Source organism: Eubalaena glacialis, chromosome 17 (assembly GCF_028564815.1).
Source record: "Eubalaena glacialis isolate mEubGla1 chromosome 17, mEubGla1.1.hap2.+ XY, whole genome shotgun sequence".
Taxonomy (NCBI): Eukaryota; Metazoa; Chordata; class Mammalia; order Artiodactyla; family Balaenidae; genus Eubalaena; species Eubalaena glacialis.
The window spans coordinates 63476826-63498185 of NC_083732.1; the positions used below are offsets into that span (position 1 = coordinate 63476826).

At 32.8% G+C, this 21360-nt stretch overlaps 1 protein-coding gene across 3 annotated transcripts in view; it reads right to left on the reverse strand.

The window, feature by feature from the left end:
• The window catches only part of CSMD3 (CUB and Sushi multiple domains 3), a 1197799-nt gene that overhangs the window by 334823 nt on the left and 841616 nt on the right, over positions 1-21360 (reverse strand). For all 3 annotated transcript variants that reach the window (XM_061171997.1, XM_061171996.1, XM_061171995.1), the window contains 2 exons: positions 12618-12787; positions 1397-1553 (listed from right to left, as the gene is read on the reverse strand). In XM_061171997.1, the coding sequence (XP_061027980.1) occupies positions 1397-1553; positions 12618-12787 (327 nt within the window). The remainder of the gene's footprint in view (positions 1-1396; positions 1554-12617; positions 12788-21360) is intronic.

Here is a 21360-nt window from a genome sequence, read left to right on the forward strand (position 1 = left end):
ACAGATTAAAACACATTTGCCCTTCTAAGCAGATCACACCAATTATATTTGAGCAATAATCCGCAATACTGTTATTTTTAGTCCATCACACAGCAATATCTGTAAACACGATTTGCTTGGATTTTCATTTGTCTTTGGGAGGACGTCATAAGAAATCACATTATACACAAGAGTTCTCAGGATTTAAAAATATGTATTCAACATCATTTTGTTAATTTCTGTTGTGTTAATGTTAATAATGTAACAATTCTAGCACAGGTAGGAAAAAACCTTTAAATAAACAAGGAGCAAGAATAATATCTCAGTATTATGTCTCCTGTCTCCTACTTATATCATTAAGAAAGAGCATTTTCACAAACAGTAATTTGATTCAGATTCCCTTTAGGATCCCATGAATATCTTTGATGCTGTAACCATTTCAATTTCCCCATTTCTGATTACAGAAAGCTTTCATTCATTTGACTTCTTGAGAAAATTTATGGAATTCATTCAATTCTCTCAAATATTCTAACAGTAAAGATTTCTGAATATTGTTACTTAATTTATTTTGCTATATTACACAAATATTCTGAACTTCCAAAAAACTGATTTGATCTGGTAAATTGTAAATTTATTAAACACATAACCAGGAATCATCAGTTTTTCATGCACTTTACTTTCCTAGAACAGTTCTTACACAGAGCAGAAACTTAATAAATATGTTATTTGAATACGACTTAATGTTCATTGGTGTAATTAGTCTATTTCTTAAATTATGATACAGGTAAAATAAATTCATTTTGTTCATATAACAATTGATGTAACCCACCTACCTATGGCTCTCAACGATTCTCAGTCTTTGAGCTTCTACCTGTTTAAATGCCATAAAGCTGACTTGAGTATAAAACAATAGTTCTATATAAGTTTATTTTTAACAAGTCAATTTAACACAAAAGCAAAACAAACAAATCTTAGCTACTCTTCAGTGTAAAATCATTTGAAACCATCCAATTATCATTAAGGGTGACCAACTATAACTACTACACATGTATTGCATATGTTTTGCAATTACAGGTAGAAGCTCAAACATTGGATTCCCATTTATTAAAAAGTTTAATTGTATTTCTTAAACATTTCACGTGAAGAATACTGCTATTTTAAAATATATAAATAAGTTCAAAGTCACAAATTACTTAAACTTTCTGAATCTTAGCTGTTTCAACTGTAAAATAGCAACAGTTAGAATACCTGTAATTTTTAAAGTTAGGTTTAAATAAAATTATATACATAGAAGGGAGTTGTAAACAGCAAATTGATAATCAAATGTTGAATATTACTTCACCTGGTGTACTGCAATTATTTAATAAATATTTAGCATCAGTGTTTGGCCCTTATTTTTTTCTTCCAAAATACTTACTGGTATAGACAAGTTGAAAGCCTTCATCTGTCCCTTCAGAATCAGAATTAAATTCTAGCCAGAGCTGGTTTGAAGTACTACTAAGGGTCAGTCCTCGCATAGATGCGCCAGTAAAAGCACCTAGTAGATGAGTTGTTTTATCTTTTCCATCATAAATCTGCAAAAATATATTTACAATTAAAATGTAAATTTGCCAGTAATAACCAATTCAGAGAATGTATTTATATCTGCGAAGAAAATGAAATTATTACACTCTTCGTAAATCAGGTCACTACCTGTTTCCCAAGAACAACTGCATATATGAATTCCTACAAATATCAGGGTAAGAAAGTTAGACTCCACATGGGTAATTTTAATATTCCAAGCTCAGCAGACACTAAGTAAAACTCAAAATCATGTTATAAAGCTTTTGTTCTTATAAAAACAATGCTTCTAATGGCAGACAATTTAAAATTGAGAATACCTACAGAAAGTTTGGTTTCTAAGATTGGTTGGTTGGTTGGTTGTTTTTCTAAACTTGCTCAAGGGCACCAAACACCTGCTTTTCTAATAACATGATTAATATAAAATGTACTTGCTTCTTTTGCAACTTCTATGTACCCATGTCCTTTATTTCATATCTGACACTTTTAAAATGTTAAAATAGTACTAAATGCATTTAGAAGCTGATTTAACAAGGCAAAAGTATACAAAGCAAAACTGATATGTTCCCAAAGCTCCCTACCTCATTCCCATTCTTCGGAAGGTGTATCTTCTCATTGCCCTCTAATTTGCTTTTATTTTATCAAAGCATTATAGACATTTCTTCAGGTCAGTGGATAGAGATTCTTACTTTTGAGAGCTGTGTAATATTTCATTCAATGGCACTACCACAACTTGCACTACCATTCCATATATTAATAAACTAAAGTTTTTTGCCACTAAAAGTAATGCTGAAATAAACACCCTTTAGATGTTATTTCACATTTCTTTTTTGGTACTTGTATTTCAGTAAGAAAGTTTTCAATATATTGAATTTGGGGGCTAAAATGTTCATGTATTGTCAGATTATTTTCCAAAAAGTGTACAGTAATTAAACTGAGGGTTTGCCAACAATGCATATTACTATTCTTTTTCCTTAAAGGCACACATTCTTAATGTGGTAGTTATTACCCCCAAGGGTGTGAAAATTGGTTCTTAGAGTTCATAAAATCTTGGATATTATGATGATTTGTGGTCCTACAAAGACCAACTCTGACAATCTCATTCCACAGTACTTAGTTTCATGAAGTTGGAGCTTGGGGCTCCTTCCGTGAATGATAATGACTAGAAACAACTGAGAAATACTTCTGAAAGTTACTTGTCTCTTGCCTGAAATTGCCTTACTTCTGACCTGTCATAAGAGTAAAAATTATGTCGCTAAACTCCTAATCCCGTGATCTTGTCATAGCACCAATGTTCCCCCAAAGTGGTATTCATGTCACCTAGGAGATGATATTTAGGTGGTACATGATGAAACTTTTATTATTATTATATTAATTTACATGATATATTTTTCTTGTGCTAAATTGTTGGATTTAACTTGATCATCTATTTAGAATGTTTTCTACAATTTGTAAATAAAAACTGATGTATAACTTTTTTTCTTTTTATCAAATTATCCTTACAGGTTTTAGTATTAAGTTTATGTTAATTTAACAAAGTGAACTGGAAATATTTTACTATATTTCAAAATCTGGATTATTCAAATAAAATAATGAGCCTTTGCTTTCTACAGATTCAAGGTATTCTTCAATTCAAGGACATATTCCTGAGTTTTTGTTTATTTAATTATTCCTTGTCAATTTTATTATTTTATTTTCCACCTTGAATGCCTATTATTTACATATTCAGTCTCCAAAACTGTGTTGCAATTCTTTTACATTTTTTTCTTCTGAAATTTATCTATCTTTCCTCTGTATTATGGCTTATCTTCCACTGGATCTTCCATACTAACAATTAGATTTTCAGCAGTAACTAATCTCTTTTTAGGTCTTCTATTTAAATCTTAAATTTTTAAATCATTGGTCAAGTTCTAGAAAGTCAGTCTGTCTGTTTGTCTCTCTCTCCCCCTTCTTCCCTCCCCCATTCTCTGTTTTTGGTACTCAAACTGCATTATCTTAAGATATCTCATTTGTTTTATGTATTTAACTTGGTCTTTCTTACTTCTGGTTCCTGAATTCCATTAACTATGTGTTTATCTTTAGGTAGTTACAGTTTTATGTTTCCTTATTACTGATACAGGTTTTAGATGTTGTAAAGACAACAATGTTTTTATTTAACATGCTATACAAATGTAGCTTTTGTTCAGAGCCCCTAGTATCCTTTCCTAACAACCTTACTCTATAACTTTTCTGCACAGACTTTCTGAAGTCTCCAGTGTCCAGGCGTTTCCTGCTCTCTCCCTTTGTGCCTGAGGGAATCTATAGCTTCATATGCACCCTCCAGGCTCCACCAGTTTATTTACTTATTATTTTATTACCACTGAGAGGGAGTGGAAATAAGAAAGAGAGGAAATGAGTTGTAAAATCAATCCAACATGCTCACTGAATTCCTAACAGCAAACACCTTACTGGTCTCCCTCTTTGTTTTAAAAGGTCTTTCTGTCAATTTTTTAAAAAACGTGTTGACTGTTAAAAGATTATTTGACTACTAGCTAAAGGGCTGTATGGACTAATTTCCTAAAATTATATGGGAGTACCAGGAACCCCTTGTGGAATCTAATTTATCATACAAATTCATCTCTGTTTTAGTTATCAGCAAGAATTTGTCTTCAACAAAGCTGAACCAAATGTTGAGGTTTGTTAGCTCAGGAATTTTTTTTTGTTTGATTACATAGGAGTCAACTTTTCATTTCTTAAGAATAGTAGCCATCAGCAATAATTCAGAGACAAGGAAACATTGTGTGTCAGAAAACACAACTTTTGTGTCTGTGTTTCAAATGTTCAATATGCTCAGAAATCTGCTTCTGAATACAGTTATGTGTATAACTCTATATATGCTGCAGTTTATAAATCCTGTGGTTGGAGCTACACATTCACTGTCAAACCATGTAACCAACTGATCCAGTGGATCTTATTTGTGGTTAACACTGTCAAGGTAACCCTATAGAACATTTTCCTTTTATTTCTCTTACTGCTGACCAACATACAATTTCATTTGTATGTTAAATATAAATAATTTTTTCTTGGATTCAACTAGTTCTGCTTTCATGTATGGATACATTTTAAGAACTTTCAGTTTGTCAAAAACAGCCAAATAAAGGGGAAATATAAACTAAATAACTAATTGTTGCAATTGAGTAAATAGGAATTGAAATTTATTTTTAATTTTTAAAAAAGGTCTCCCCTAACTTTTTTCCCCCAAATTTTCAGTGGGAATGAAAAAAAAAAAAAGTTTAATGATAGCAGAAATCATTATTTTACTCCATATATATAAATCATTCCTATGTATAATAATGAAAAAAGTAACAAGATAATTCAACACATATTTAGTTCCTTCTTAACCTGAAGGAGATTAAAAAAAAATAACACAATATTGTCTGCCACAAGAGATACATATTTGTATTGAATTTTTCTATTTTTCTAGATAGAAGCATACTTTTTTCTTTTTCAAAAGAAACTTTCTTTAAGAACTAATTTTTAAAATAATCATTGGAGAAGCAGGTATGAGAAAGGAGCTAATATTTTCAAATGAAAATAATTATCTTAAGTTCAGCTGGGATGATCTAATTCAGCATCAAAATTAACTACAATTTATTTAACAATGTAAAGTCAGATGGTGGGAAACAAATAATGTAGAAGGACCACTATAATTATCAAAGTAAAATGAAGTGTGATCATTCAGCTACGAAATTTTGGAAGCATGTATAAAATTGTTAAATCAAAATGAAAAGCAAGTGTTAATTAGGAAGGCTTTAAAAAGAGAAGAGTTTTATAGCTATGATCAAGTCCATGCTGTTTAACTTGTAAATAAAATCCTTCAAATGTATTCAAATATATATGGGGGCATAAAGGCAACAAGGAAGGACAAAGCAGTGTAGCCAAAGACAAATTACATTTGAAGTAGACATGAATGCAATCATACAAATAAGAAAATAAAACAAACAAAATGTGCCTTTCATTTAAAAATAAATTTACAGTACAGAGTGATTATATTGGGTCTGATCAGAACCACATAGAAATTTTGAGATTATTTCTCATTGCTTTTCTACTTAAAATCAGGATCTTTAAGTATGTTTTTATTTATTTGAGCCTATTTTCCTTTTTCTAAAATATATTATTATTTTTAAGATATGTCTTAATATCTATTTTTATTTTTCAGAAATTTAGAAAGCTAAAAAAGACTAATCTAATTATAATAGTATACTTTTTAATTGGAAGGGAGAGGACTCTGGTGCTCACAACAGAAATATTCTTAGTTACTTAGAGCCTAATTCAGATAATGAAGACTTACTTTTATGTCAAATGTAGAATTTCAAGTTTTCTTAAGAATTAATATTGTGAAAGGCATTGAGGGCTTTTATAACATTAATGAAGACCTTGATAAGACTCTAATTTGTTATAAGGTTGCAGTTAATTTGGTAGTCCTACACTAGAACAGACTAGAACTTAATACTGCCATGTTTCAATTATCAAACCTTTTGTAATGATCAGGGCCTGAAATTAGTTATGGTGTACAGACCCTCCTACATCTGGAAGGTCAAACCCTATTATGATGAACTGCTTATGGACACTTAAAACTGTTGTTGTTGTTAATGACATAATAAATGTATGATTAGAAAGTATATTCCCAGTCATTTCTCTAGTGAATTTAGCAAATAAGCTATTATCTGAACCCAAGAGCAAAAAGTACATAAAAAGGTAAAATAAAAAGAGAGAAATTACACATGCATGTGAGTATAATCATACAAACCTTCAAATCATTCCTGCTCCTGAATACTAGAATTTTCATTTTGGCCATTTGTTTTATAGGTTGATTTGGAATTTAAATCATTTTTTCTAATAAGTTGAGTTAGAGTTCAAATTTTGAATGAAAAAGAAAAAATAATTTTTACAATTGTTATGAAGGACAATATTTTAAATCTTATTATGTTCTCTCCAAAGATGATATGTAACAGAGAAGAAAACATTTGTTTGTACTCAAATATTTGTCTTTACAATAGCTATATAATGTATACTCAATTATAAGAGTTAGTATGTATCAGGGAGGGAGTTGGGAATGCAATGAGGGGTCAGGTTTTCAGGGGCCTTAGCTTTGTGGTCGCAGCTCTACCATCAAAGCTGATTGGAATGTCACACATCATTTCACTTCTGTGATCCTCAGTAGGGGAGAAAAGGAAGGGTTTATGAGGCCTATCATAGCACTCTATACAAATGGATATTTACAGAGCGCTTTTGAAGGGAGAAATAACAGAGGATTACCAGTGAACAACAAGCAGAGTTAGTAGATACATGTGGTAGACTTATGAGATCACTGGTGTGCTAGAAAATATTTAAAACCCAGCTCTCAAACAAACCAAACTGGTGAATGTACATACCCATATATATGTTTTTTAAGTAAATTTTATTGATATAAAGAGAGATTGACAGACTTTTTCTGAAAAGGTTTAGATAGTAAATATTTTAGGCTGTTAACATCTCTGTGGCAACTACTCCATACTGCCCTTCTAGCACAGAAGCAGCCGTAGACAATATGTGAATGAATAAACATAGCTTTCTCCTATTAAAACTGTATTTACAGAAAGAGGTGTCAGTCTGATTTGGCTCACAGACTGTCATTTGTGAATCACTGATTTAAGGAATGTGTAGCATGCTATTTATACACAGGAATAAAATATACAATACTCATTATTGTAAATTCCATAGAGCTAATTGATTCTTACAGAGTGCTTTCAGTATTTTTTGCCAAACTTTTGTAGCTGCAACTTGTAACTGCAACTTACAGACAAAAGTTGTTCTTAAATGAACATTGCTTGATTTTTTTTTTTTAATTTATTTTTATTTATTTATTTTTGACTGTATTGGGTCTTTGTTGCTGCATGCAGGCTTCCTCTAGTTGCAGCGAGCGGGGGCTACTCTTCTTTGAGGTGTGCAGGCTGCTCATTGCGGTAGCTTCTCTTGTTGCAAAGCATGGACTCTAGGCGCACAGGCTTCAGCAGTTGTGTCACGCAGGCTCAGTATTTGCAGCTCATGGGCTCTAGAGCACAGGCTCAGTAGTTGTAGCGCATGGGCTTAGTTGCTCCGCGGCATGTGGGATCTTCCCGTGTCCCCTGCATTGGCAGGCGGATTCTTAACCACTGCACCACCAGGGAAGCCCTATTGCTTGATTTTTTTGTTAACAAGTAAGATGAAAATGAAACATCAAAAACGATGTTATATCAGAATGTCACTGGTTTCTAAATGATATGAGCAACTTCTTTGCTAAACTGAATAATAGTGTTCAAATACTAGAAAAGATATTTTCTCAATTTTTTGTGCTATTCATAATATAATGGCTACAGATACAACCCGTTTCTACTTATGTACTGACAATGAGCAAAGCATTAAATCAAGTCAGGGCTTGTAGTATTTGCCAGTTTCTGCAGTGTAAACACTTACTATGGCTAATATCAAGCTATCAATGTGACATTGTTGAATACAGAGTTGGGAAGAGATGGACAACCTGACATAGTATTTCCACCACACAGATACAGTATATATAACTAACCCCAAAAGCACAGATAATAGTTACAGTAGTAAAATAATTAGGAAATGAAAAGTTGCATTTATTACCTTTGTTTTTTAATTTAATTGTAATCCAATTGTAACAATTTAATTTTTAATAATGGCTATGTTTAACAACCAGCTCACAAAAGTACTGAAAATTTAACAATAGGCTCTCACAAGTGGTACTGCCAAAGATTCACCAATAGGTTATGAAAGAGCTTAAAAATAATACGTCTTAGAAAACAACAATAGCAACACATTAATAACCTTCTCATCATATTTCTAAAAGAATGTTATTAAGTCCTTCAACTATCTAGTTTTTAATAAATATGATATACATCTCCTAACCTTTTCTTTTGGACTCTCAAAACCAATTTTGGGATATTTTACTGGCTCTTCTCCATAATAATCCATTTAGTCTACATTTTGCGTAAGAAATAAGTCTTTAAACTTCACAATGCTGACTGTGGTAAAAAGATTGTCTTGAATTATTTCCCTGCTACATTTCTTTATCTAAACATAGTGCTTAGTCTTTTGCTGAAAATAAAAACAAACACAGTGACAACAAAAACATAAATAGTATTTCTGGGGCTTCCCTGGTGGCGCAGTGGTTGAGAGTCTGCCTGCCAGTGCAGGGGACACGGGTTCGAGCCCTGGTCTGGGAAGATCCTACATGCCTCGGAGCAACTGGGCCCGTGAGCCACAATTACTGAGCCTGCGCGTCTGGAGCCCGTGCTCCACAACAAGAGAGGCCGCGATAGTGAGAGGCCCGCGCACCGCGATGAAGAGTGGCCCCCGCTTGCCACAACTAGAGAAAGCCCTCGCACAGAAACGAAGACCCAACACAGCCATAAATAAAATAAATAAATAAATAGTATTTCTGATTGGTATTCAGCTTTTTTCCTATCCAGCTGACAAGGAGAGCTATTCATTATTGACAGTTTAGAGCCTACATATAATAAACACCACCTATAAATGTTAATTAAAAGAATTAATTAAGTTACATATTTTGAGTGAGGGATTGGGAAGTTCAATATTCTTGCCCATTGAAAGTAACAGAACCAAGGAAAGATATATTCATAATTCCCAAACCTGCTGGTCATCACATAATCTGGAGAGCTTTATAAAATTCCTTAATCCCAGGTGCAAACCAACTGAACCAACTTTCCCCAGATCTACTGAAACTTTGCTAGTGTGGTTATAAATAACTAAGGTGTTTATAAAAAGAAGGAGGAGGGAGAGAGAGATTGGGTGAGTGAGTAAACAAGCATCATCCTAGATGATGAGCTATTGGAAAGTTGTTTTTGTGTGTGTATAGATATAGATAAATAACACACATTGTTTTTTATTGTTGTTGCTGTTTTGTTTTTATCAGAATCCAATACAGTGATGTTATATAGTAAGTGAAACCAGAAAAAAACAAACCTTCTTCCAAGCCTTATACTCATGTAAAGATTACAAGAGAATGTCATTCCAAAGAACGTAGCCGATCCTACCACATAAAGAAAAACAATGCTTTAAAATCTCTCAGTCAAGGGGCAGAGAGTTCCATAATGGGCTATTTTTTTTTCTTATTTCTTCTTATGTCTTAGTTGGAATGGAGAAAGAGAACTGACTCTACTAGGTTTAATATTGGAAAGTGCTGGGGATGAGGATGGGCTCTCATGGATTAATTTGCAGTTAGGCAAATGACCTTCCATCCTGAGAGGACTCTGGGCTTAACAGTCTTTGAGAAGTAATCATTTGTCCTTTGCAGAGTACATTGTCTGTTTGTGCATGCCTAACTGTGCCTGTGTCAGTAGGTATCTTTCACCTAATAGTCGTCCATGGAATTAATGAGAAGAATAACATACAAGCATTTTACATCTTACACTGGTGGAGAGACCATGAAGACAGACAGCGTTTAAAAGCCCATCCCAAACCATCTCTGTAGTATGGCTTACTGAAGTTCTTTTAAAGTGATAATTTAGAATAAATCCCAGGTTAGACTATCAGTAGAAGGATAATCAAGTTGGTGTGTTTCCAGGTTAATTTTAGTATATAATCTTTTCAACTTTGGAAAACATATATTTATTCTAGGAAAGATATAATTTTTAAAATATTTCTGGGAATATAAATTTTCATCCTTTCACTCGTGAAAGAAAAATTGCTATTTAATGAAATCCACAAAAGGGTCTTAAATTGAGTTTTTCTGCTTTCCTTTGTCTCTCACCATCACATCCCCTCACACTGTCACTTATTACTGAGGTCCCATCCTTCCTCAAGGGAACACACATCACAAATGCATATAACCTTACTCCAAATAAGTAATACGTTAGAAAGCACTCTGAGAAACATATTAGGGCTATTTTTTAAAAAAGCATCACTTGTTATCCCTAATGAATTTTCCAAATAATAAACATCATTCAGTATGGAAAAGTAATGTAGAAATTTCAAGCATCACTGAGAGCACAGAAATATTTTAGGAAGGATTGTGGTAGGCATGGGGAAGCATTTCCTGACTTTTAACTTATAAATACATGTTTATTATTGTTGCTTATGTGATACAGTTTAGTAGCTACACTCATATTTCTGATCTACACCCTGATACATTTTTTCCCCACAGTTAGCCAAACAAACAAATAAATAAATAAATAACCACTGCCTTAATTCTAAGTACAAGCATCCCATTAATCTCAATGTTGACTCCAATTTAGCAAATAAACTTATTTTAACAGGAAAATCCAAACAATGAACTGGAAATTGAAGATATAATACAGTGAATTTCTGTTGCCTACTGAGGAAAAGCACAAAAACGGGAATGGCTCTAAATTAATACTAAAATTGTATACATCTAAGTGTACTGCAGGAAATCTTTCCCATGTCTATACAAATCTTACAAGCATACAGAACTGTTTGTGTTAGAGAACCATCAATTATCATCAAATTAATATTCTTTTTAAAAGAAGAACATAACCAACAACCTTAAAATCACTGCTTAAATAAAAATCCCCCAGTCAACCTGGGATATCACAATTTTTTTCAAGATTTGTGAAAACAGAAATATGTTGAATTTCTTACCTGGATTAATGAAATCTTGATAATGAGAAAAAAATGTATGTGATCATTTTTTAAATATTTAAATGTGACTTTATAGAAGTGTTTACTTTTATTCCGATAATGAATATAAACTGTATTTATCAAAACACTTACTTTGAAAAATATGGAGCAGCCAGTATGAAAATATTCATCTGCCTAAAATTGTATCATTAAAAAAAATTTCTCTTGGCAGCACCGTGCCACTTGCAGGATCTTAGTTCCCCACCCAGGAACTGAACCTGTGGCCACAGCAGTGAAAGCACTGAGTCCTGACCACTAGCCACCAGGGAACTCCCTTTAATTGTATCTTTAAATTCGATTACTTCAAAATTTTTAAATAAATTAACAAATTTTGTCCTAAATGTTTATTATCAACAAGGTATATTTTTTCTTAAATAATTTATAGATATTGTTAGATATATTCATAAATTATAAACTTTTTCATAGTCATAAATGCAAAGAGTTATCTATGTATCAACAGAAATAAGTTACTTAATAAACATCAAAATAAAAATAAATAAATGTCCATTTATGGATTAATTATGTTTCATAGATAATATTTATTGAATATAAGATATTTGGCATGAAAGTGTTCTTATTTTGGTGTTATTGAAACATTAAAATTCATGTATCAAAAAAATAAATGGTTCTGAAGAACCTAGGGGCAGTACAGAAATAAAGACACAGATGTAGAGAATGGACTTGAGGACACGGGAAGGGGGAAGGGTAAGCTGGGACAATGTGAGAGAGTGGCATGGACTTATATATACTACCAAATGTAAAATAGATAGCTAGTGGGAAGCAGCCACGTAGCACAGGGAGATCAGCTCAGTGCTTTGTGACCACCTAGAGGGGTGGGATAGGGAGGGTGGGAGGGAGATGCAAGAGGGAGGAGATATGGGGATATATGTATATGTATAGCTGATTCACTTTGTTATAAAGCAGAAACTAACACACCATTATAAAGCAATTATACTCCAATAAAGATGTTAAAAAAAAAAGAAAACAGCTATGTAGCAAATTGGGTTCAGAAACTAAATTACAAAGCATAGTAGAGACTACTGGAGTAGAGGAAGTGAATAGCTATTGGTAATATCTTAGGGCATTTTCACTAGACATTTTCTTTTTTCTTCTATTACAAAAACTTCTGTATTTTGCTTTTTAAAACAATATTATAAATGGGTTTATGTCATGAAAAAAGATTTTACTTATTATAAATAAACATTAGAAACAAAACATTCTATCTCAGTAAAAATACTGACAGGAAAATGGGAAATAATGTATAATTTAAATCTATGAATGGCAGAATTAACTTATGGTTGATTATATATACATATATATCATATACATGTATATATGTATTAATGTATATTTAATGACTAAAATGATCAAAATATAAATATTCTGAGTTCACCTACCTTAAGAACATCTCCTTGTGCTAAATGAAATGTTCTGGCTGAAATATTGATTCCCTTTCCTGCTTGAACCTGAATACTATAAATGCATTCATGGTTGTTTTCATAGTTGAGTGGATAATTTGGAGAGAGCAGAATTCCTTCATTACTTGTTGCAGATGCACCACATTCAGCTGCAGGTAAAACAGAATATTGAAGTACAGTTTAATAGAAAGCATTATCATTTCAAGTAATGTAATGTATGGAAGTGTAAATGCATTTTATTTTAACTAGAGCCTAACATGAAAATAATGTATAGAAGGGTTTTACATTGTAGATTTTTCACTCCCTCTCATATAATAGATGGGAAGAAGGAACTACTGTCTCTGGACAGAACACTGTACATAAATAGAAATACACAATAGTTTCAGTATTTCCCCCCCTTGGATGAAAGGATAGCATGGAAAAGGACGAGGGCAAAAGATTTTCAGGATGTATTTTAAGTTTGTAGATCTCTGATTAATTTATTATGTTTAAATTTATAATTTACTTATTTTAAAGTATAAAAAAAGGGGAGAGATCAATTTCATTTTAGAATGATTCTTTACCTTTAAATGCTTTACTGTTTAAATACTTAAATATTAACAAAAATCAGGCAAAATAAAAAAACCTAATGAGGAAATGAAAATGATCAAGATGGAGCAGTCAGTATAATATCAATAATAATAATACTATTTTAACAAAGCATAAAATAATAATAAGAACTAGTGATATGATGCTAACAATCAACTAGTCACATGAAGTGTCACCCAATAAAGCTCCTTCAAGACCTTTTAAGGTAAAACAAAAACAAAAAATTCATAAACTGCCAATATTGATTTAAATTATTTCTATTTTAATAATATTTAAAGAGTTTTATAGCATCAGCCTTACATTTAGGTCTTTAATCCATTTTGAGTTTATTTTTGTGTATGATGTTAGGGAGTGTTCTAATTTCATTTTTGTACATGTAACTGTCCAGTTTTCCCAGAACCACTTATTGAAGGGACTGTCTTTTCTCCATTGAATATTCTTCCTTCCTTTGTCATAGATTAGGTGACCATAGGTGCGTGGGTTTATCTCTGGACTTTCTATCCTGTTCCATTGATCTATATTTCTATTTTTGTGCCAACACAATACTGTTTTGATTACTGTAGCTTTGTAGTATAGTCTGAAGTCAAGGAGCCTGATTCTTCCAGCTCCATTTTTCTTTCTCAAGATTGCTTTGGCTATTTGGGGTCTTTTGGTTTACACAAATTGTACATTTGTTCTAATTCTGTGAAAAATGCCATTGGTAATTTGATAGGGATTGCACTGAATCTGTAGATTGCTTTGGGTAGTATAGTCATTTTCACAATATTGATTCTTTCAATCCAAGAATATAGTATATCTCTCCATCTGTTTGTGTCATGTCTGATTTCTTTCATCAGTATCTTATAGTTTTTGGAGTACAGGTCTTTTGTCTCCTTAGGTAGGTTTATTCCTAGGTATTTTACTCTTTTTGATGTGATGGTAAAAGGGATTGTTTCCTTCATCTCTCTTTCTGATCTTTCACTGTTAGTGTATAGGAATGCAAGAGATTTCTGTGTATTAATTATGTATGCTGCAACTTTACCAAATTCATTGATAAGCTCTAGTAACTTTCTGGTAGCATCTTTAGGATTTTCTATGTAAGTATCATGTCATCTGCAAACAGTGACAGTTTTAATTCTAATTTTCCAATTTGGATTCCTTTCATTTCTTTTTTTTCCTCTGACTGTCGTGGCTAGGACTTCCAAAACTATGTTGAATAAAAGTGATGAGAGTAGACATCCTTGTCTTGTTCCTGATCTTACAGGAATCATTTACATTTTAAATCTGCCTAGTTTCCTCCTCACTAGCTTATTAGAATCTAGGCATGCTTGTGAAGGCATGGAGACAAAAGTTCCCAGGTCATACAGATGATCCAGAATACACATATATGTTTATCAGTAAGATTATTTATTAGGGAATGCAGACAGTTTTAAACTATGTTATAGAACCATGTAATTCTGAGAATATGTACTTGGATGCCAGCTTGCAAAATACTGAAACACTGATTAGCAGCTCAGGCCTTAAAATTCAGAGATTAGTTTCAAAATTAAGCTCTATCTTCTATCTATATGGCTTTGGCAAGATATTTATTCTCTCTAAGCCTCAATATTGTTATTATTATGATGGAAATAATAATACCCACTTCATAGGGATGTTTGTGTGTGTGTATGTGTGTGTGTGTGTTATTATATGTAGATAATACATGTAGAGCATTTAGCAGGAAACTGGCATATAACAAGAGCTTGATAAGTTAAAGCTATCTTTATGAATATTTTAAGTATAAGTACTAATGGTGGCATCATGTTGTATACAAAGAAAAATAGTATAGGATATTTATACTGTCCCCAGTGTGACTATTCAGGTGTAGAAAGACACTTAGGTGTGAAAAGCCAGAGGACTCTTTCTAATTTTGGAGAATTATTTATGATATTAAAATTATTTTAACTGAATATAACACCTCCCTAAATAAAGGCCAAATGGTAATTTACTTCAAAATATACTAATAATTTATTGTAATGTTCTCAAAATTTGAATAGGTAGTAAGTGCCTTCTATAAACACTGGTTTTTAGTGTAAAATTTAAAGGAAATTTTCCTTTCATATGAACACTAACCTGCTTTTGTTATATTTTAATTTTCAGTTGATTTTAATGGAAGAAATGTTCACATATTGGGGTATGGGGAAATCATTCTGGCTAATACATTATTTAACTTGAATTTTATGCTAATTAAAACAGCCTGTTTGTGGCTTACCAGACATACATTGTACATCTGCTTTAATCATTTAAAAAAAAAGGGTACACTGACCAGAAGCAAAGAATGCCCATGTTAAAAATAAAGATTAAATGCCTCCTTTCCTGGGATGCCAATGCTGGTACTCCTTTGGCAATAAGACTCCCTTCACAGGTGCCAATGACATACTGACTTGCTGTACACATGCTGATCTGATTTTGTTTTTTGTTTTTAAACCTTGAAGGGATGTATCCCCAACTTGCTTGACTTTCTTTGTTCTGAAAAGATATAAAACTGTGCTGAAAACCATGCTTCTTTGGAGCAGTTCCTCAGAGTTATCTGAGAGGCTGTCTCCCAGACTATAATCCTGTTTGGCTCAAATAAAACTTTTCTATACCTCTTATAGATTGTTTATTGAATATTTCCATTGACATTTCCATTATAAAATGACTATAAATGATTTTCTACTTGGTGAAATAAAATCAGGACTTAAACCAGAACGGAAGAATTAAGGAAGAAAATTTGGATTAAATTAGCACATTACTCATTTAATCAGGACTCATCATAAATTATGGGGCCCGGTACAAAAGGAAAATGTACTACACTTGTTGAAAACATGCTAACAATTTCAAGAGATCAGTACAGCATTAAACCAAGCATGGCCCTTCTCAGCATGAAGCCCCCCACTGTGGGACTCCATGGGTTTCACAGCCATAAAGCCAACTCTGCATTTATTCTTCATAAAGGTACAAATCTACAAGGCACAAATCTACAAGGTAAAACTTATTTTCTCCAGTTTTACAGATGAAGACACCGAACTGAGTTTTCTTGCTAAAATTGAACAAATGGTGTGTATCAGAGCTGGGATTTACATTGGGATTTATTTATCAGTCATCGCCTATGGTGTTAAAAGGGTGAACATATAATTTCTCCTCCAGATCAAAGTACTCTTTTAGTATAAAGGAGGCATTATTAATAATTATCCCACACAGCAGTTGTAAATTGAGACCATCCCAGATAAACTGGTAGTTGGTTCACTTTTTTCTTTACACTTTAACTGATGCACACACTATTTAAGGACATTATATTAAAACTTAAGAGGATTATTTTGTGCAGGCTGGGGTATGTCCTGGAGGCCAGAATACATTCATCCCACATATAATTTATAAATCTGCATTCCATTATACATAATTATTAATGTTCAGAATGATAATCTCATATCAAGGAAAGATCTTGAAACATAAAATGATAAAAATCTGTTCAGAATGTTCTATCTATATATACAGGAAAATGAACAAGTTTATTTTTTGATGAGTTTTAATACAATAAAATTTTCTACTAACAATAAGTTACTGAGGAACTTATTTAGCCACAGTGCCAAACTCCAGAAGCTAGGTGATTAATAAACTTATTTTTACATGGAATCACATCTTTGATTTTACCTTTTAATTTTAAAGTATACCAAACACTGGCTCCCCAGCACTCGATGCAGTACTAACACTTGCCCTGTATAAGCTTTCTTTCCATCCTTAGGCTACAGCAGTCTTGCTTGCCAACTGGAATTGAACAGGATCAAATGTTGAAATTAACAATTACCTTTCCACAGTTTGACCTTCTGCCCCAGTCTAGCAATGAACATACTTCTATGTCTGTTGTGTAATAAGCTAAGAATGATATTTTCCAAACGCAAATCTGATCCTGTACTTTCTGCCTAACAAATATTCACCATCAGCAAATCAAATCCACAGAATGCCAAACAAGGCCATTTATAATGTTACCCCTGCCTTTTTAGCTATTACCCACGATTCTTTCCCATGGACCTTGTAATTCACCTATCCTGAGCTACTGGCCCTTTGCCACAGTGTCACACTCTAAGCCTTGGTACATGATGTTTTCTCCACATGTAAGCACCACCTCTGGTCCCCAAGGGATGCAGTTTCAGGGTCCAAATAAGGAAGAAAATGACTTGATATTAAATAATACTGTTAATGGTTCTTTCCAGCATTGGGTGGCTGTGATGGTGAAAGGAATAAGTGAAACAATGTCATGTGGAAGTATCAGAGATAACTCTCACAAATAGTCACGGCTGCAATGTTCATGAATGTCCAGGAAAAATACCCAAACTACAACATTTTCATTGTATATGACATAACTATCACAGCAAGTTTTTACAAGGCACATTTTAAAGTGAGAAGATATGAGTATTGGCAAACTGTTACTGAATACTCTCAAGATATGTTAAAATTAACTGAGAAGAGGAACTAGCAGCACAACAGCTAACCTCAAGTGAGGAGAGGAATGGCTATTTGATTGTAGGAAGGTAAGGTTACTTAAAAAAAAAAAAGACAAAAACCATCAACTACACAGGAAAGAGGAGTTTGAGTAAAGGAAGTCCTAAAATCCAAGTGATAAAGCTGAGTTGAAAAATAGCCATCATCTTCCACCAGAGTGACATTTATGGACAGTATTCAGCTGTCACTGAACAAACACAAATCTGTGACTTACTGCATCAGGGCAATGCTAGGGTTTCACTCAGATGCTGTGACAAATTGCACACATAATGTAATATGTGTCTGTGAAACATTTGTCACAATAAATATAAGCTTAACAGAGTACCTTGGCAGGTAATGTATATAAGATGTTTAAAATGGCTAGAAGCAGATAATAATATGCTCTGATTTGGAAAAAACTGATTGATTCTTTTGATAAATATTTATTAAATTCTTATTCTGTACTGCGTATGGGAGGCAGAGTGTTGGAGCTCCTCATGTAACTTACTTTCCAGTGGAAAGACAGATGTTTACTACGTAATCATTCAAATAAGCATATAGTATGTGAAAACATGTAACTGGAAGCCCTGACTATTCTTCTGAGTAAAGTCAACACTTCCCTGAAGGACTGAAATGAGGATATTAAGGGTGATGGCAGAAGGCAGGTTGGAAGAAAGAATATCCCACACAGAAGGAACATGTCTGAAAACATTATGGGGGGCCCATGACAGGTTCTGAGAACTAAAAGACCCAGTATGAGAAAAACTTTGTGTAACATTTAGTTAGAGGTAGGGTTTCTTTTGTTGTTTATCTGTTACGGTAGGGGAAAAAAATGTTTTTCTGCGGTGTGTATGAAAGGAAAATGTCACTAAGTTGGTTTCAGAAGATGAAGAATAGAGGAGAAGATTGAATGAGCTACATTCATAAAAATTTTTTTTGAGATTTTGAGTTAGAAAAGTATTGCTTCAGAGTTCAGGGTTTGCAATGTTTTGTGGAAGTGAAGAAAGGACACTTTTCCCTACCTTAACATAAGCACAGCACCTTGTTTTTATTATTTGGTCTAGAATGAATACATGTTCTTGATAACTGATGTCACTAACTTATAAAGCCTAAATTTGTTAATATGAATTTCCTACAAAATAATCAATGTTAAATAATCACTATTAATCATGTGATAATGTTTCTTCTCTCTGATTTTAACTGAGAGGTCATCTTTAAATGACAGGAATTAATAATATGAAAACATTACATAATTTAGCAGAGCGTTAGGGAAACATTTTCGGAGAATAGGCCCTCAGGGCTCTTTATAGGGTATAAATATTTTCTGTGCAATCTCCAGTCTACATGCTGTTTATTATGATGCCTTTATTTTGTGAAAAACAAATCCTACTCATATAAAATATTTTTAAAATTTAAACCTACAGATTAAGAAATCTATTTGAGTTACCAATATGAAACTCTTTGCTGAGTTGAAAATAATACTTTGATGAATGTGGTTTTGGTTGGATTGGAGTAGGAGAGATATGTGTACTGGACTCAGGGGATAAGAGTCATAGCTACAGTGAGGAATTCAGTAGACCAAGGATACCCACTGAATTTCATATTTTTCTTACTAAAAAACAGGCCAGCCTATGCATCATTAATCTCCATTACTGGGATAAAAAAACCCAAAAAACAACAACAACAACAAAACCTGGTAGCGTCTATTGCACACAGTCATATATTTTCAGATAAACTGGTAAAATGTTTTTCAGTAACTTGGCTGGGAAATTTGAAAAATGTCTATGACTAGTGACGTTTGCAATTATTTTTAAGATTTGCATTGCAGTTGAATCTCTTCTTTTATGCTGGAAGGCACCATGGGTTATTTAAAAATTGTTTTGTGAAAGTTATTAAAATAAACTTGACTTGTATTATTCACAAAAGCTTAGAAAGTTTCGAACCTAAACATATGGTATGCTAAGTCAAGTAAGTATAGTCAAGTAAGTCAAGTAAGTAAGTCAAGTAAGGTATAGCATTAAGCAGAAATATATTTCCCATATGTTAAATTATTACCAGAGGAAAAATAATGGTAATATGTGATTGTTTCACATAGGAGGGTGTGGGGACATTCAAACTGCCATAGTCAAATCAATCACTTTTTTCTGTCATATATGTAAACTTACTTTATTTTATTTTTTAGCTTTTATCAGCTAATTGAGCGCACTTTGTTCCATATCTAATTTCTACTGTATTTCATCAAATTAAGACACCATTGATTGTCATTATTTTATATGTTTACAAGAAAGCAAAAATGTTGTGAATAATCTATGGTAGCCATTGATTGTGAGATACGTACTAATTTCAGAGATATTAAATTTTTTTGAAACGGGCATCTAAAACTGTAAAATATAGTAAAATATGTTAATAAGTTTAATATATTTAGGAACACTTCTAATATTCCTTTATGACTTGGCAGTATTAATAACACATTTGTTCTTTTGTTTCTTTGTTTTTGGCCACGCCATGCTGCATGCGGGACATTAGTTCCCCGACCAGGGATTGAACCCTTGCCCATTGCGTTGGGAGTGTGGAGTCTTAGCCACTGGACCTCCAGGGAAGTCCCCACATTTGTTCTTTAGAAATGTTTTGTCAGATTTCTTTTTCTCAAATAGGTACTTAGTGCTTGGATTCTTAGAAGGGGGTGAAAATTAGAGTGTAAAGAGTTATTAATTTCCTTATGCCACCACTGAAAATATGAGAACCATTAGCATTACTTGTATAAAGTCAGGTTTCTTCCCTTGCCTTTGCTTTTCTTAGACAACAGTGATACTTACCTGGCTTTCTCTTTCTAGACTCTCTAAATACACTGCATGCATGTATCCAAGCACAGATTAGTGCTTGTTAAAGTTATTTACAGATCAAGAGTGCCTTAAAATTTTTTCACTGGAAGAATTTAATTTGGGATTTGTTATTTTTCACCTTAAAAATTCAATTTTAATGCATTTTCTGTATTCATTTTTTTACCGTGAAAAATCACAGTAATCATTATTGCCATGCAGAATTATTCTTTTACCAAGACGTAAGCTCAAAACTTTTTTTTAAATCAAATACACAATTTTCAGTGAAAAAGTGTGGAGGAATTCTGATAACCTGACAGTGTCCTTTCATGGTTTCTTCCTTCCTTACACAGCTATTTAGGGTCTACTGTGCAAAGTTAATTTACTCATTAAAAATATTATTAACAAATAATACCTATAGACATTCCAGGTACTATGTTAGGCCTTTAGGATAAGTTCCTTATCCTCATGTAATATGTAGCATAGAGGACAGACAGACAGGGAAACTGGTATGTGCAAGAATGTGTAATCTGTAGTGTGATACAAGTTTGTGCAATGGCCTGGGATGGTAAAAATGAGGAAATTATACATTTTTAAGTATCAATGAGACAATAATGTCAGGGAAGACTTCACGGAATACGTTATCCTTGATCTGAATCAAAGAAGTGATTACAATACTAATCAAAATATATGAAAAAGAGATTCCTGGCCAAGGGAACTGCTAAAATGAAAGCACAAATGGGTAAATGAGATTGACATAGTTAAAAGAACCAGTAGCTCATATGCCGTTCTAAGAAATTCAGATTTTATCACATAGGCACTGGAGATCCACTGAA